General features: G+C 40.2%; 1 protein-coding gene across 2 annotated transcripts in view; it reads left to right on the forward strand.

Moving 5' to 3' along the window:
- The window catches only part of LEO1 (LEO1 homolog, Paf1/RNA polymerase II complex component), a 35,980-nt gene that overhangs the window by 18,784 nt on the left and 1,566 nt on the right, over positions 1 to 15,630 (forward strand). For both annotated transcript variants that reach the window (XM_039237137.1, XM_039237136.1), the window contains exons 7-11: positions 5,376 to 5,470; positions 6,009 to 6,143; positions 7,443 to 7,578; positions 10,298 to 10,484; positions 12,136 to 12,233. In XM_039237137.1, coding sequence (XP_039093068.1) covers positions 5,376 to 5,470; positions 6,009 to 6,143; positions 7,443 to 7,578; positions 10,298 to 10,484; positions 12,136 to 12,233 — 651 coding nt within the window. The remainder of the gene's footprint in view (positions 1 to 5,375; positions 5,471 to 6,008; positions 6,144 to 7,442; positions 7,579 to 10,297; positions 10,485 to 12,135; positions 12,234 to 15,630) is intronic.

Here is a 15,630-nt window from a genome sequence, read left to right on the forward strand (position 1 = left end):
ACTTCCAAAGCTTTTCAGTGAAATGTCACTGCTCCTTCCTTTTTTTCCCCATTATTCCTTTCTCTTGGTGGAAATATAAATCAAATGAGAAAATGGAAATAGACACCAATAACTTGCTCCAGGTTGCACAATTAATAGGTATAGTTTTTAGACTTTACTTACTTTGCTATCCTTTTCCTCACTTCTTCTGTTCCCCCATTAGCTCATCTGTTAATATTTTTCCTTTGAGCATATGTATCTATTGATAAAAGGTTAGTACTATGAATTTTTCATGCCTGTTTTAGTGCCTCTAACATTATTCTACCATTTTTCATTGTTTCTCATCATTTATATAAATTAATGTGATAGTTTGTTATTTACGCTTTATTGATTTTTTGCCTTTTTTCCTTCTATTGGGGTGCAGCAAATATATCTCTTTTCAGGCTATAAAGTATCAGGCTCTAATATAGGCATCAAAGATTATAAATGAGTGTTTTACTCTAAAATCTTGATGCTTAGAGTACAAAAGGTTGGTGTGTAACAGACTGCTGTTTTTTAATGGTGCGTGATGAAAAATAACCCTAGATGCTTTTCTTTTTTGTTTTATTTTTTCAAAATTTTATTCAAATTCCAGTTAGTTAACATACAGGGCACTATTGGTTTCAGGAGTAGAATTCAGTGATTCATCACTTACAAGGTACCACCCAGTGCTCATCACAAGTGCTCTCCTTAATACCCGTCACCCATCTCTAGCCCATCTAACACCCACCTCCCACCATTAACCCTCAGTTTGTTCTCTGTCTTTATTTATTTAAATTTTATTTAAATCCAAGTTAGTTAACATATAATAATGATTTCAGGAATAGAATACAATGATTTGTCACTTAACATATAATACTCAGTGTTAATCTCAACAAGTGCCAAGTGCCCTCATTAATGCCCATCACCCATTTAGCCCCTCTCCCCACCCAGTACTCCTCCAGCAACGCTTAGTTTGTTATGTTTGAGAGTCTTTATGGTTTGTCTTCCTCTCTCTTTTTATCTTCTTTTTCCTTCCCTTCCCCTATGTTCACCTGTTTTGTTTCTTAAATTCCACGTATGAGTGAAATCATATGATATTTGGAGCACCTGGGTGGCTTTATTGGTTAAGTGGCTGACTTCTGCTCAGGTCATGATCTCGGGGTTTGTGAGTTCGAACCCCACCTCGGGCTCTGTGCTGACATCTCAGAGCCTGGAGCCTGCCTCAGATTCTGGATCTCCCTCTCTCTGTCCCTTCCCCACTCATGCTCTGTCTCTCTCAAAAAATTAAAAAAAAAAAATAAAGGATAAGACTAATACCTAAATATTAAAAAAAAAGAAATCCTATATCTCTTTGTTATTGACTTATATTGCTTAGCATAATACACTCTAGTTTCATCCACATTGTTGCAAATGGCAAGATTTCATTCTTTTTGATCACCAAGTAATATTTCATTTGGGCTCTTTTCATAATTTGGCTTTTATAAACATTGGGGTGTATGTGCCGCTTCAAATCAGCATTTGTATCCTTTGGATAAATACTTAGTAGTACAATTTCTGGGTCATAGAGTATTTCTATTTTACATTTTTTGAGGAACCTCCAGACTGTTTTCCAGAGTGGCTGCATCAGTTTGCATTCCCACTAACAGTGCAAAAATGTTCCCCTTTCTCTGCATCCTTACCAATATTATTGTTTCCTGAGTGTTAATTTTCGCCGTTCTGACAGGTGTGAGGTAGTATTTCATGTGGTTTTGATTTGTATTTCCCTAATGATAAGTGATGTTGAACATCTTTTCATGTATCTGTTAGCCATTTGGATGTCTTCTTTGGAAAAGTATTCGTGTCTTTTGCCCATTTCTTCACTGGATTAATTTGTTTTTTGGGTGTTGAGTTTGGTAAGTTTTTTTTATAGATTTTTGGGTACTAACCCTTTATCCGGTAAGTCATTTGCAAATACCTTCTCCCATTCTGTCCATTGCTTTTTAGTTCCGGTGATTGTTTTAAAAGTCTCTCTTTAAAAGTCTCTTACTTACTTTGACTGCTATTGAAATAAAGATGTCATGAAACCCAGAAAAAAAAATATCTTGCGGTTTTTTCCCTCTCTCTTTTTCCTCTTTCCTTATTTTTTCTTAAATTCCATATATGAGAAATCATATGGTGTTTGTCTTTTTCTGATTTTTTTTCATTTAGCATAATACATTCTAGCTTCATTCACCTCATTGCAAAAGGCAGTATTTCATTCTATTTGATGGCTGAGTATATTCTAGTGTGTGTGTGTGTGTGTGTAGTGTGTGTGTGGTATATATATATATATATATATATATACCACACACACCACATCTTTATTCATCAATTGATGGACATTTGGACTCTTTCCATAGTTTGGCTATTGTTGATAATGCTGCTATAAATATCAGGGTACATGTACCCCTTTGAATGTGTATTTTTGTATCTTTTGGGTAAATACCTAGTAGTGCAATTGCTGGATCGTAGAGTAGTTCTGTTTTTAACTTTTTCTTAAATATTTTTTTTCTGTTTATTTTTGAGAGAGAGAGCATGTGTGAGTGGGAGATGGGCATAGAGAGAGGTAAACTGAAGATCCAAAGCGGGCTTCATGTTGAAAGCAGAAAGCCCAGTAAGGGGCTTGAAGTCATGAACCGTGAGATCATGACCTGAGCTGAAGTTGAACAGTTAAGCAACATGAGCCACCCAGATGCCTCTATTTTTAACGTTTTGAGGAACCTGCGTATTGTTCTCCAGAGTGGCTGCACCAGTTTGCATTCCTATCAACAGTGCAAGAGGGTTTCCCTTTCTTTACATCCTTGCCAATACCTGTTGTTTCTTGTGTTGTTAATTTTAACCATTCTGACAGGTGCGAGGTGGTATCTCATTGTGGCTTTGATTTTAATTTCCCTGGTAATGAGTGATGAGCACTTTTTCATGTGTCTGTTAGCCATGTGGATGTCTTCTTTGGAAAAGTGTCTATTTGTGTCTTTTGCCCATTTCTTCACTGGGTTGTTTTTTGAGTGTTAAGTTTGATAAGTTCTTTATAGATTTTGGATATTAACCCTTTTTCTGATATGTCATTTGCAAATATCTTCTCCCATTCCATGGGTGCTTTTTTATTTGTTGATTGCTTCATTTGCTGTACAGAAGCTTTTTATCTTGAAGTTCCAGTAGTTCATTTTTGCTTTTGTTTTCCTTGCCTCCAGTGATGTGTCTATTAATAAGAAATTGCTACAGCTGAGATCAAAGAGGTTGCTGCCTGTGTTCTCCTTGGAGATTTTGATGGTTTCCTGTCTCATATTTAGGTCTTTCATTCATTTTGAATTTAATTTTGTGTATGGTGTAAGAAAGTTGGACCCTTTGTTTCTTGGGTGATGTTCTGGAGATTAGCCTGAACATTCTGAAAGAGTCAGTTGGTGGTGTAATTAATTCATTAAAGAATAGGAATTAGGGTGGGGCTGTCTTAGTTGGAAGAGTGTGCAACTCTTGATCTTGGGGTTGTGAGTTTAAGCCCCATGTTGGGCATAGAGATAAAAGTAAGGAACCAGGTATAGTTTATGTATTTCTATGAGTTCCTCCATATTTAAAGGTACTTTACCATGTTTTTCATCCCAATAGGGTAGGACCTAGCAGTGTCTCCTATCATAGCATCATTCTAATTTGAATCACCTTATATAATAGAAAGGATTTTTCACAGTGGCTTCTAAGTTAATAATGGCCCATATATATGATATTTTTTTGTATGAGAGGGAGGGTAGGAAGAGGGATAGATTGTTTTGCTTCTATCGCTTTATTAAGGAAAATTTTAAACACATTACAAATATAATGAGAACTATGTAATGAACTCTCATGTAGCCATCACTCAGTGGTTGTCAGGTTGGACAGTCTTGTTTCATCTGTATTCCCTTACACACCTTACCCATACTTTTAAACAATCTCTGATATGACATTATATTTACTTCATGAATATTGAGTTCTTTCATCAGTCTGCTTTATAGTTGTTTATTTCAGTTTTTTTAAGTTTTTTTCTTTTTACTAAGTTTTACTAAGTTTTTTTCTTTTTACTAAGTTTTACTAAGTTTTTTTCTTTTTACTAAGTTTTTTTAGTAACCTCTGTGCCTAACCTGGGGCTTGAACTCATGGCCCCAAGACCAAGGGTCACATGCTCATCCAGTTGAGCCAGCCAGACAACCCCATAATTGTGTATACAGAGAGGAATAAAGAGGAAAGTGGAAAAACTGGAAGGGAACCATTAGGACTCTGTTGCAAAGACAGTCACAGCTAACAGTAGACATCCAGAGTGGGACAGGAGCAGCTGCTTTTCGGGTTGATGATGAGGGGATAGGCATAGGGAGGCATGGGCCTTAGATCTGTCAATTTTCAAAACAGTGACTTTGTTGCCATCTTTTTTTTTTTAAATGTTTATTAATTTTGAGGGAGAGAGAGAGAGATGGGGAGGGACAGAGAGAGAGGGAGACACAGAATCTGAAGCAGGCTCCAGGCTCTGAGCTCTCAGCACAGAGCCCAACACGAGGCTCAAACTCATGAACTGTGAGATCGTGACCTGAGTGGAAGTCGGATGGTCGACCGACTTAGCCACCCAGGCATTCCTCTTTTTGTTGCCATCTTGATTCATATTCTCTTTATCCTTCTGAGTATATCTTCTTTAAATTTCTTCAGTCCTTTTAGTGAATTTACAGTATGCAACAGTAATAAACTACATGCATTTAATGTGCTGTAATTTCCTGGTAGTCTCATTGAGTTTTTAATTTCAATAGCAATGGTTTTCATTTTAGGAAGCTCTTGAATGTTTTCCACATCTGCCTGGCATTTCTCCTGCATGCAGTTAAGATAAAGTTAGACTCTAAACCTGCTTAAAAAACTGGGGTTTTAATCTTTCTAGGGCCCTACTTTTTTCTTACTCATATTTGGTGAGCTTCCTTCTCTCCCTAGCCAGAGAGTTTTGGTCCCACATTTATTTGGTTTTTAGCTCTATGAGAGAACCCGCTTTATAGAGGGAGCCTCAGGTCTAAATTGTTACCTCCTGTGGCCTTAGGTCTTTATCTCCTGTCCTGATAGCTCTTACTGTATCTTAACACATTCCAGGGTTAGGACTGATTTAGCATTAGCCCAGATGCTCTGGCATTCAGTTCCCTTTGTGATTCCAGCACTAGGAGTTCAGAAATTCACTTAAACGAATTGTTTTTCCTGTTGTTAATTTACTCAGCATCTCTAGGTGATTAAAACAAGAGGGTTTCAGTTTGTCTGGTGTTCTGCCACTACCAGTGTATGCTTATTTTATGATTCTCTGTCTCTTGAGGAGAAAGGAAGCAGAAACTACAACCCTCTAAGGCACTTGTGTTTTAAAACAGGTAGAAAATACTATAAGATGGAGGATACGCCGGGATGAGGAAGGAAATGAAATTAAAGAAAGCAATGCTCGGATAGTCAAGTGGTCAGATGGAAGGTGAGTCTGAAATACCTAGAATGTGGCTAGGAGGGATCAAACTTTAGAATAAAACCTTATTTTGAGGATACCTCATATTAAAGAATTTCCATTGCCAAGCCCTTGGCATTGCACGAAAATCCTGAGAGAAATAAATAAGTAGTTGAGGGTAGAAGGGGCTGGTGAAAGACGTTAAAAGTAAGCCAAAGATGTGGCTATAATATAGTTGTGTGGAAATGTTAGACCAGCTCGCCTCCCCATTGCATACTGCTCACTATAAGATGACATGTCAGAAAAGCTACCTTTCACTGGGAAAGTAGTGGAGGCTGAGTAAGTGTCATAGCGTGTTTTCCTTCTGAACATACTTCACTTGTAATCATAAACACAACATATTTTGCTTCTACGTAGGTTGTTTTTCACATCATTCTGCCTTCTTTACTCTTTCCTTCTGAACTCTGTGTAAGGAGACAAAGTAGCAGTTGAATCACATTTTATGTAAAATAAAATTGTAGAATGAAAGCTTTATGACTTTAATATGTGCAGTGTTTCTTCTTTTCAGCATGTCTCTGCATTTAGGCAATGAAGTGTTTGATGTTTACAAAGCTCCACTACAGGGAGATCACAACCATCTTTTTATAAGACAAGGTACTGGTCTACAGGGACAAGCTGTTTTTAAAACCAAACTCACATTCAGGTAACTATTATCAACTACAATATTTATTACGGTAAAAGCAGTGAATATAGATATTGTCCAAAATACTTGACTCCTGATTGAACCCAACCTGTATAATTCACCAAAGACCAAGGTCTAGGTCTCAACTCTGAAGATTCAAAGGCTGTTTTGTCAGGTACACGGAAAGTTGCTCTTTCACAGGGAATCAGGTCATGCTAATCAAACTTACAAGAGACTGTTATGTAAATCGGAATTTTAATTTATTCCAATGATTGCTATAACTGCCAGGGCCCCTAGAATATTTGCTGGTCAGAATGTTCCCACCTCTTGCCCCAATAAAATTGATCTGAAAGACTAACTGATAACTGGAGGTTGGTAGTATGCATGCAGTCACGTGAAGGCCTGGGTCCTCCTGTTCCTTAGGCTGCTGTGTCCAGCACCACTCTGGGGTGTGTCCCCCACGCAGCCCAGAGTACTTAGGTCACCTGGTGACAACATTCCCCTGCTTTAGACTGCTTAGGCACTACAGTGAGATGTTCACGTTTTTATTTTCTTGATTCTAAGAAGATCATCCTCTGTGGGTAATGTTTATCTTTAGAGAGGACACCGTAATCTTGGTTGTGACTTAGCTTTTTGAAAATTGCAATGGTCAAAAGTATAGGCTTCAGCATCAGACCTATATTTCAGTTCCATTTCCACATATGTGACCTTGTGCAATTTTCTCAACCACTCTGCCTCAATTTCCTAGTACATAAAATCATCATTTCATAGAGTAGCTGTGACAGTGAAATCATATAACTTGTAAAATGCAAAGCACTGTGCTTGGCACTTAGTTTCAGTAAATCTCCTTGAGTTTATGTCTTTACTGATTCTGGAAGACAATTGTGGCTTGCAAAGCCTTTTTTACTCAGGCTTTTGTTTCTTTTAAAAAGAATTTTTTTTTTTTAATCTTATTTTTGAGAGAGAGTGACAGAGTGCTAGAGGAGGGAGGAACAGAGAGAGAAGTAAACACAAAATCTGAAGCAGGCTCCAGGCTCTGAGCTGTTGAGATCATGACCTGAGCTGAAGTCAGACACTTAACCTGCTGAGCCACTCAGGCACCCCCCAGCTTTTGTTTCTTAATTTCTTGTGAGATAAGAATGTTTCAGTGAGACACAGAATGGGGAAAGTTTGGAATCCTCTCACCTGTTATATTCAGTTTAGTGTCCATGCCTATTTTTTCCTAGAGAATAGGAATGGTCTCTGGTCTTTTGTTTCTGTGATGTTGATGTGACTGGCTCACAGATGTATTTGGTAAACAGGCATTTTCATTTCCTGCAGACCTCACTCTACAGACAGCGCCACACATAGGAAGATGACCCTGTCACTTGCAGATAGATGTTCAAAGACACAGAAGATTAGAATCCTACCAATGGCTGGTCGTGATCCTGAGTGCCAGCGTACTGAAATGATTAAGGTACGTTTGCTAAGCTCTTTGCTGGGATTTTGGGTACAGGCACACCTCAGAGCCTGTGGGTTTGGTTCCAGACCTCTGCAATAAAACCAAACAAAGTTTTTTGTTTCCCAGTACATGTGAAAGTTATGTTTACATCATACTGTAGTCTTTATAAAAAAAATTTTTTTTAATGTTTATTTTTGAGGGAAAGAGAGAGAGCATTAGCAGGGAAGGGGCAGAGAGAGAGAAGGAGACACAGAATCCAAAGCAGTCTCCAGGCTCTGAGCTGTCAGCACAGAGCCTGATGCAGGGCTCAAACTCACAAACTGCGAGATCATGACCCAAGCTAAAGTCAGATGGTTAACCAACTGAGCCACCTAGGCACCCCCCCTTTGGAAAAAAAAATTTTATATCATACTGTAATCTATTAGGTGTGCAATAGCAATATACCTTAAAAAAAGTTATTACCCTAACGTAAACATATTATTTGCTAAAATATGCTAACCATCATCTAAGCTTTTCAGCAAGTCATAACCACTCATCACATCACCATAACAAATATGATAATGAAAAAGTTTGAAATATTGCAAGAATTACCAAAATGTGACACAGAAACACAAAATGAGCAAATAAACGCTGTTGGAAAACTTAGGCCCATAGAGTTGCTCGGCGCAGGGTTGCCACAAACCTTCAATTTGTAAAAAACACAGTGGCTGCAAAGTGCAATAAAATGAGGTATAGCTACATATTAAGAATAGCATTTCCCAAAACTTTGTTTCTGATCTCTTCTTGAGCCACCTTTTTTCTTTCCAGCTGGCATGAATAGGGGGCTGGATCAATTTCCTAAGCATTTGGCAAACGAGAGATGTGGTGATGGACATAAAACAGACACAGGGGCTTGGGTTTTCTCTTACCAGGGCCTAAGGGTTCAGTAACAAACTGGTGACTGAAAGGATCTGAACTTTCACATATAATTTCAAAGACGATTCAGTGAGCTTTGTCTGGCTTAGAAATCCATGTCAGAAATGAATGGAAATGCTAAAGATGTAGTCTAAAATAGAATAATAGATAGGATGTTTAAGTGGGGACATGCCTCAAGAAGAATCAAGCAAAGAATAGCTGGTAGATTTTAAGGTCCTTTTATAATGCTCTACCTACTAGGTTTTCAAATTGGACTCAGTTGTCCATTAGGTACCAAGCAGTTCTGGGGCATTGTTTCTTAATGATGGGAGTATGATGCTTGTATCGACACCATTGGCCTTTTGTGCAGCGCTTGGTTTCAGAAGCCGAATGCAGCAGTATACTTTCATGCTTTTTCCTCTCCATCTACTCTGATACCTGCTAGATCTCCCCCATTGCCCTGCCTGCTTCACTTGGTTTTGTTCCTTAGTGCAGCAGGGCACAGTGAGGCTAAGGCCTCAGAGCCTTTCTTACTGATCTCGCTGCCCGACTCCTGTCAGACTCTGCCGATGGTGTGGCCCTGAGCCCCTTATATTTTGCTCATGGAGGCAGGTTAAAATCAGTTAAATCAGATTCATAGTGGTGCCTAACTTAATGTGTGTAGGTACATTGGCTTTGGAGCCTGACTTCCTGCTCCAGTACCCCCCCTTTTCCCTTCAAGCCAACAGAGCCGGAGGAACCTTCCAACTCCAGTCTCAGCATTATTGGAAGAGTCCTCTGGACTACCTTACACGATCTCCCAGACTGTCCTCCACTTCTGCAGTTTCCATGAAAATGCACAAGGAATGAACTAGTTTGTTCTTTTTTTTTTTTTTTTTTTTTTTAATGTTTTATTTATTTCTATGAGAGAGAGAGACAGCATGAGCAGGGGAGGGTCAGAGAGAGAGGGAGTCACAGATTGAAACAGGCTCCAGGCTCTGAGCTGTCAGTCAGCACAGAGCCCGACGCGGGGCTCGAACCCACAAACCGCGAGATCATGACCTAAGCGAAAGTCGGACGCTTAACCGACTAAGCCACTCAGGCACCCCTGAACTAGTTTGTTCTTAATCCATCTTGCACTGAACACAACAGTACGACCTTAGTGAAAATTTGCTGCATAGAATGTCTACCAACATACAGTTGTAGGCAGTAATAGAGAGCAATTAAATGAGGAATTCAAAGAAATGCCGTAATCTCTTTGACCTCTCATTTGTGTCTCTGCCTTGTGAACACCAGTGCCGATTGCCAGGCAGAGGAAAGGTGTGAAGGTTCTCCCTTGGGGCTCAGGGACCCTCCCCTACCAGTACCTTCCCATCCTGCCATCAGGGGAGATTGGGAGGTCTGGGGAGCTCTCCAGGGTGAGGGGCCCAAACAGGAATATCTGGGCACTGTTGTAGTTTGATGGAGCCTGAGCAAGCCGGGTGTCTGTCACAGGGATTAACAGAAACGGCCTTTCTCAGGCATCGACTGGGCAAGGACGAGGTTCCTCAGGCTGGTTGGTGCTCTCCGGATTCTGACTGACGGGCAGCACCGGGGAGGGAGCAGCTCCCAAGGCCATGTCTGTGCCAGTTCTGATCGGGAGGCTGGTGTGAGGGAGCCTTTTGCCCCTTCACCCTCTGTTACCTTCACGCCTTAGAACTAAACAGAGTGATTGCCGTGTGTGGTAACAGGTGTGGGATGGAGACAACTAGGTGTTATCCTTGGCTGGGCATTCATATATTCTTTATTATAAAAGTAGTTTCAAGTGGGCATTAAACTCGTTCATTTTTTAAAGTTCAGTATCTCATTTGCTTCTTTTCAGAAAGAAGAAGAACGTTTGAGGGCTTCTATTCGTAGGGAGTCTCAGCAGCGCCGAATGAGAGAGAAACAGCACCAGCGGGGGCTGAGTGCTAGTTACCTAGAACCTGATCGATACGATGAGGAGGAGGAAGGCGAGGAGTCCATCAGCTTGGCTGCCATCAAAAACCGATATAAAGGGGGCATTCGAGGTGAGTGTGCAGAAGTTAAATTTAATAGTATCAGGGTTCAGGAACTTACCTTTGCATTTGGCCTACTCTGAATGCCCAGTCACTAGGCATTCTGTCTTTAAGGAATCCATGTAATAAGTGATACATTTCAAGAGGTACTGAACTAGACATTGCAGAATTCTTCCAGATGGGTCTGAAAGGGTAGGAACTGCTGTCTTGTCCTTACTGAGGGAACAGAAACATTGAGAGGTTGAGTAACTTGCCCAAAGATGGATGGTTAGTAAGAGGACAGTCTTTGAACGAGGCCTATCTGACTCCTGAGGCATCTGTCTTGGTCACAGTCCAGGGATTTCCCCACAGCCCGCAGCAAGGTGGAAAGCAGCCTGAACTTGAGGTAGAAGACTTGGCCTGGATCCCCGACCTGACCCTGCCTGCTCTAGTCTCAGTTCTGCCTCTCTTCTGTCAGATGACTTTGAAAAGTTACAATACCTACCTTCTGTTACCTCATCAGGGAAAAACCAACCTATTAATAATAGTATTTATAATGGGAGGTTGTTTTGAGAATTGAATGCTATAATACATATAAAGTACTTTGCCCAGCACCTGGCGCATTCAAGTACTAAATAAGTGTAACCTAAAGCCATTGTTATTATTCTTACCAGTCATCAGTTTCAGGCAAGTGACTTCATATCTCTGAGTATCGTGTTCCTTATCTGTAAAATGAGACTAATTCTCCGTAGATTAGCCTGAGAGAGCTTTGGGAACCACCGTACAGTGTAAGGTATACCATGGGTGCCCATGCATCCTAGTTTTGTCCCTATCGAGTGACAAATTTTGAGAACACTCAAATTTCCCTTCTATCCTATATCCCTTTATCCTACAAAACTCCTTTTTCCTTTTCTTGCAGTGACTGCATTTGTCCTGGTGAGCTATTACACCCTTCCTGCCTACCTATTATTTATTTTGGGACTCAGTACGGTGGCAATTTTTCTGTTAGTGCTAATTTCCCACAGAAAAGATTGTGGAAATATACCACATACATACTAAATAAAAACAGAAAAATTGAGGATGTTTTCAGGGAGAGAGAGCTATTCGGATCGCCAGAGATTGAAAACCCACTTGACAAGTTCATTAGCATTCAGTTCAGCTCCAGGGAAAGGTCTGGAACCAACAAGGGGGTTGGTCTAAGGTCAGCTGCTCTGTTCCAACCCTGAGGTTCACCCGGGCTGGGGCATTAGTGCAGACTATTTCTCATCTCTGTCTCCCTTTGAAATGGCCATCTGGCAACAAATGGTCTTCACAGGACTGGGAATCCACCCCTTGATTTGATTTGCAAAGCTTATTTTGGAATTGAGTTATCTCCCAGGAAAGAATGACTCGGGCGTCAGTAGCTTATTCTGGAAGAATAACAGTGTTTTTGTCTTTAGTGACCTTGCACACAGCTTTTTTAATACTTTAAACTGGTCAGATGAACCATTCTTGTATTTCGGGAGGGTAAATGCCTCATTTCATTGTATTAAATTTTACATTTATTTTTAAATTCAAAAAATTTTAATGATTTGTTTCTTGCAAAAAAATACAGAAGGAACTAAAGATAGTCATCAGAAGAAAAACTCAGAAATGAACAGATCACTGTCTGAAAGTCACTCACAAATCATTCCTTTGCTTTCAGAGGAACGAGCCAGAATCTATTCGTCAGACAGTGATGAGGGATCAGAAGAAGACAAAGCTCAAAGATTACTCAAAGCAAAAAAACTGACCAGTGATGAGGTAAAACCACATTTGTTCAATTGTAGGGCGTTACCCTGTATGCTTGAGTCCACTCCTGGAATGAAGAAGAATTCACAGCCCAGGAGCACAGACAGATGTTTGTACACTTCACTGAGAAATAAATGTAGTGATAGGACCAGGAGTGGCCCAGAGGAGGGTCTGACCCCTGTGATCAGGTAGGTGTTGGAAGGCTACTCAGAGAAAAAGACCCTTTGCTGATGTTGAAGAAAGTGTTAGCTTGTGGGGCACACTGGCCAGACGGGCGCTCTAGGTGGATGGAAAGGCCTGTGAGGAAATGCGTGGGGCCCTGAGATACCAAGGCTTGACGAGAAACTAGGTATCATTCAGTGTGGGTAGATCAGAAGGTTTCTCTCTTCTCTCTTTTGCTTATTTTCAATACATGTTTTAAAAATTAATGGAAATAATTCTTACGGCAGACAAACCTCTTTTCTTTTTCTTTAGATGAAGTACTATTTGAATACTATTGAATAGTTCAATAAATTAAATTTCTATTAAAATAATAAAAATTATTCCAAAGTAATTTTAAAATATTTTAATTTATATTTTTAACTATCCTTTTCAAATTGAAAATACAGATGCTGAGAAATTTTAAGTCTTTTTTTGAGATGTAGTTGACCTGTAACTTTTAGATGTTGTACAATATAGTGATATAGTCAGTACGTGTATGTATTGCAAAATGTTCACCACAGTAAGTCTAGTTACACATGGGTAACAAATTTTTGTTCTTGTGATAAGAACTCTGAAGGTCTGTGCTATTAGCAACCCTCAAATATCTAATACTGACAAATAGAGTCACCGTCCGTACATTCCATCCCCAGGACTACTTTTAGTTGAGCCTTTTTGGATCTTTCTTTATCGTTGGTGTTCTTGAATTATACTGAGATAGCTATTTGGTATTTACTTTCTCTTTTTTTTTTTTCTTCAAGTTTGTTTATTTTGAGACAAAGAGAGAAGGGGAGAGGCAGAAAGAGAGAGAGAGAACCCAAGTAGTCTCTGTGCTGACAACATGGAGCCTGACTTGAGGCTCAGTGTCACTAAACGTGAGATCATGACCTGAGCCCAAATCAAGAGTCAGTTGCTGAATCGACAGAACCACCCAGTTGCTCCTCCTTTTATTCTTCTGATTGCAGTTTGTTCCTGAATGTGAATTCATCATCAGTTCTGAAAATTCCTCAGCCAATTTTTCAGATATTATTTCTGTACTTTTCTTTCTGAAGCCCTGATTAAATAAGTGCGCATTACTCCTGTGTCCTCCACATCCCTCAAACTGTCTTTCATGTGTCCCGTGTCTTCGTCTCTATGCTCTGGGCCATCTCTTCAAAGCTGCCTTCTAGTTCACTACATCTCATGTTGTTAATCTCTGTCACTGAGGTTTTACTTCAGTTGTTTTAGTTTTCATCTGTAGAGGTTTAGTGTCTTTCTCAAATTGGCTGTTGTAAAAACTCCTTCCGCTAACTCGTATTTCCAGTTTCTCCTTTTTATGTCTTAAAATGTTTTAAACCTGTATATATAGTCTTTTATGTCTGGTAATTCCAGTGTCTGAAATCTTACATGTGTAATTTTATTGCCTATTGCTCTATTTCTTGATGACTGACTTCTCTTGAGTGTTCTGTGATGGAATGATTGATTTATTTAGCTCAGCTTGGTGGGAATTATGAGGCCTAGATTGATGGCTTCCTACAAAGATGATTTAGATTTGCCTCTGCCAGGTGCGTTGCGTGTCAGCCATCTGGGATCACTTTCACGTATATTTTTTGGAACAAGGTCTTTTTAGATTACGTGAAAGTATTCTGACTTGTGGTTATGCATTTTCCTGGAATCAGTTACATTTTCTGTTTATTTTTTAATGATGACAGATATTCTGTGACGGGATCATTCTCTGAAAGCAGCTTTCTCATATTATTTGGGACTAGGTTATTTTTTTTTCCTCCAAAATCCTGTTCATTCTTCAAAGAATTCGATTATGCCAATTTTTTCATGTTATTTTTTTTTAATGTTTGTTTATTCTTGAGAGAGAGAGAGCACAAGGGGGTGGGAAGGGACAGACAGAGGGAGACACAGAATCCAAACCAGGCTCCAGACTCTGAGCTGTCAGCACAGAGCCTGATGCAGGGCTCGAACTCCTGGACTGTGAGCTGAAATGGGACGCTTAACTGACTGAACCACCCATGAGGCCCTAGATAGGAACCATCCTAATGATGCTTTTCCAGTGTGTTGCACAATTGACAAACGGGAGTTCTCATCTAAGCAGATGCTGTTTTATTTCCTGGCAAGCAGAAACTGTGAAGGAAAAATTGAGAATTGCCATGGAACTTTTGTTTATTTCTAGTATTCTCAGTAATGAGATTATTAAATGTGATCCATCAAATAGCCTTCTTCCAGGCTGGGAAAGCCTGTAACTGCCTGACTTAAAAATGTGTCTTGTGAATGCCTCCTAGGTATCTGTTAAGGGAATTGCCCTCTACCTTCCTCATCCACATACTCTCTGTTAGGTCCCTTCCCTTTTCATGACAACAAAGATTTTTCTTCTGCCTGGACCTCCCACCCCCTGGTCACTTTGTCCTCACTACCCCAGCTCAAGTCCTGGCTGTGGTTACAGTGGGAGAGGCGGGTAAGGCTCACATGTGCTTTAGGTCCCCTCACCCTGTTTGGGCACCAAGCCCCATCCAGATGCCATGAGCTTGGGTGTGCCTTTGAAATGCAGGGGGATTTACAGATTCTAAGTTCCCAGGGAGCTACTGTTATCAGCAGAGGATAATGGGGAAAGGGCACGAGTCTGGATTTGAGTGAATTGGACAGTTGAATCTTGGCCACTTCCACGGCCTTGAACAAGTCATCTCACATTTCTGCATCTGGTCCTCATCTCTGCAATGGGATTTATGTTTGCCACTTGCAAAGTTGTTGTAGGACGATAACATACAAAAGTGAGTAGCACAGTAATATGTAATATCTGGATAGGAAATGCTAGTTTCCCTTCCCCAACAGGGTCAAAGTTACAAAAAAGGAGAAAAGTAGCTTTTTCTCCTCCCTTATTTTTGGAAGCAGTTACAACTTTAGAAAACCTAAATAACTTGAAAGGTAAAATAATGGGTAAGAGGAGACCCTGTGGAAAAGGGAAAGACCCAAGTGGAAAGAAATACAAAGACAGTGAAAGAGAAAGGATCACAGTCCGTCCTCAGCTTTCTCTTAGATGGAGCAGGTGACCCACTGAGAAGGACTACTTAGAGTGTGGTACCTGGTGGTCTGGCTGCTCTCCCAGCTGTCCCTCGTGGAACCATCATTCCCCACATTGGCATCCCTGCCTTACCTGTTAGAGGCCCTTGCCCTCTGTCTCAGAGACTGTAGGTGACTTGGAACAGCATGGCCCCAGATCACC

Source organism: Hyaena hyaena, unplaced genomic scaffold, assembly GCF_003009895.1.
Source record: "Hyaena hyaena isolate Hyena2069 unplaced genomic scaffold, ASM300989v1 scaffold_120, whole genome shotgun sequence".
NCBI lineage: Eukaryota > Metazoa > Chordata > Mammalia > Carnivora > Hyaenidae > Hyaena > Hyaena hyaena.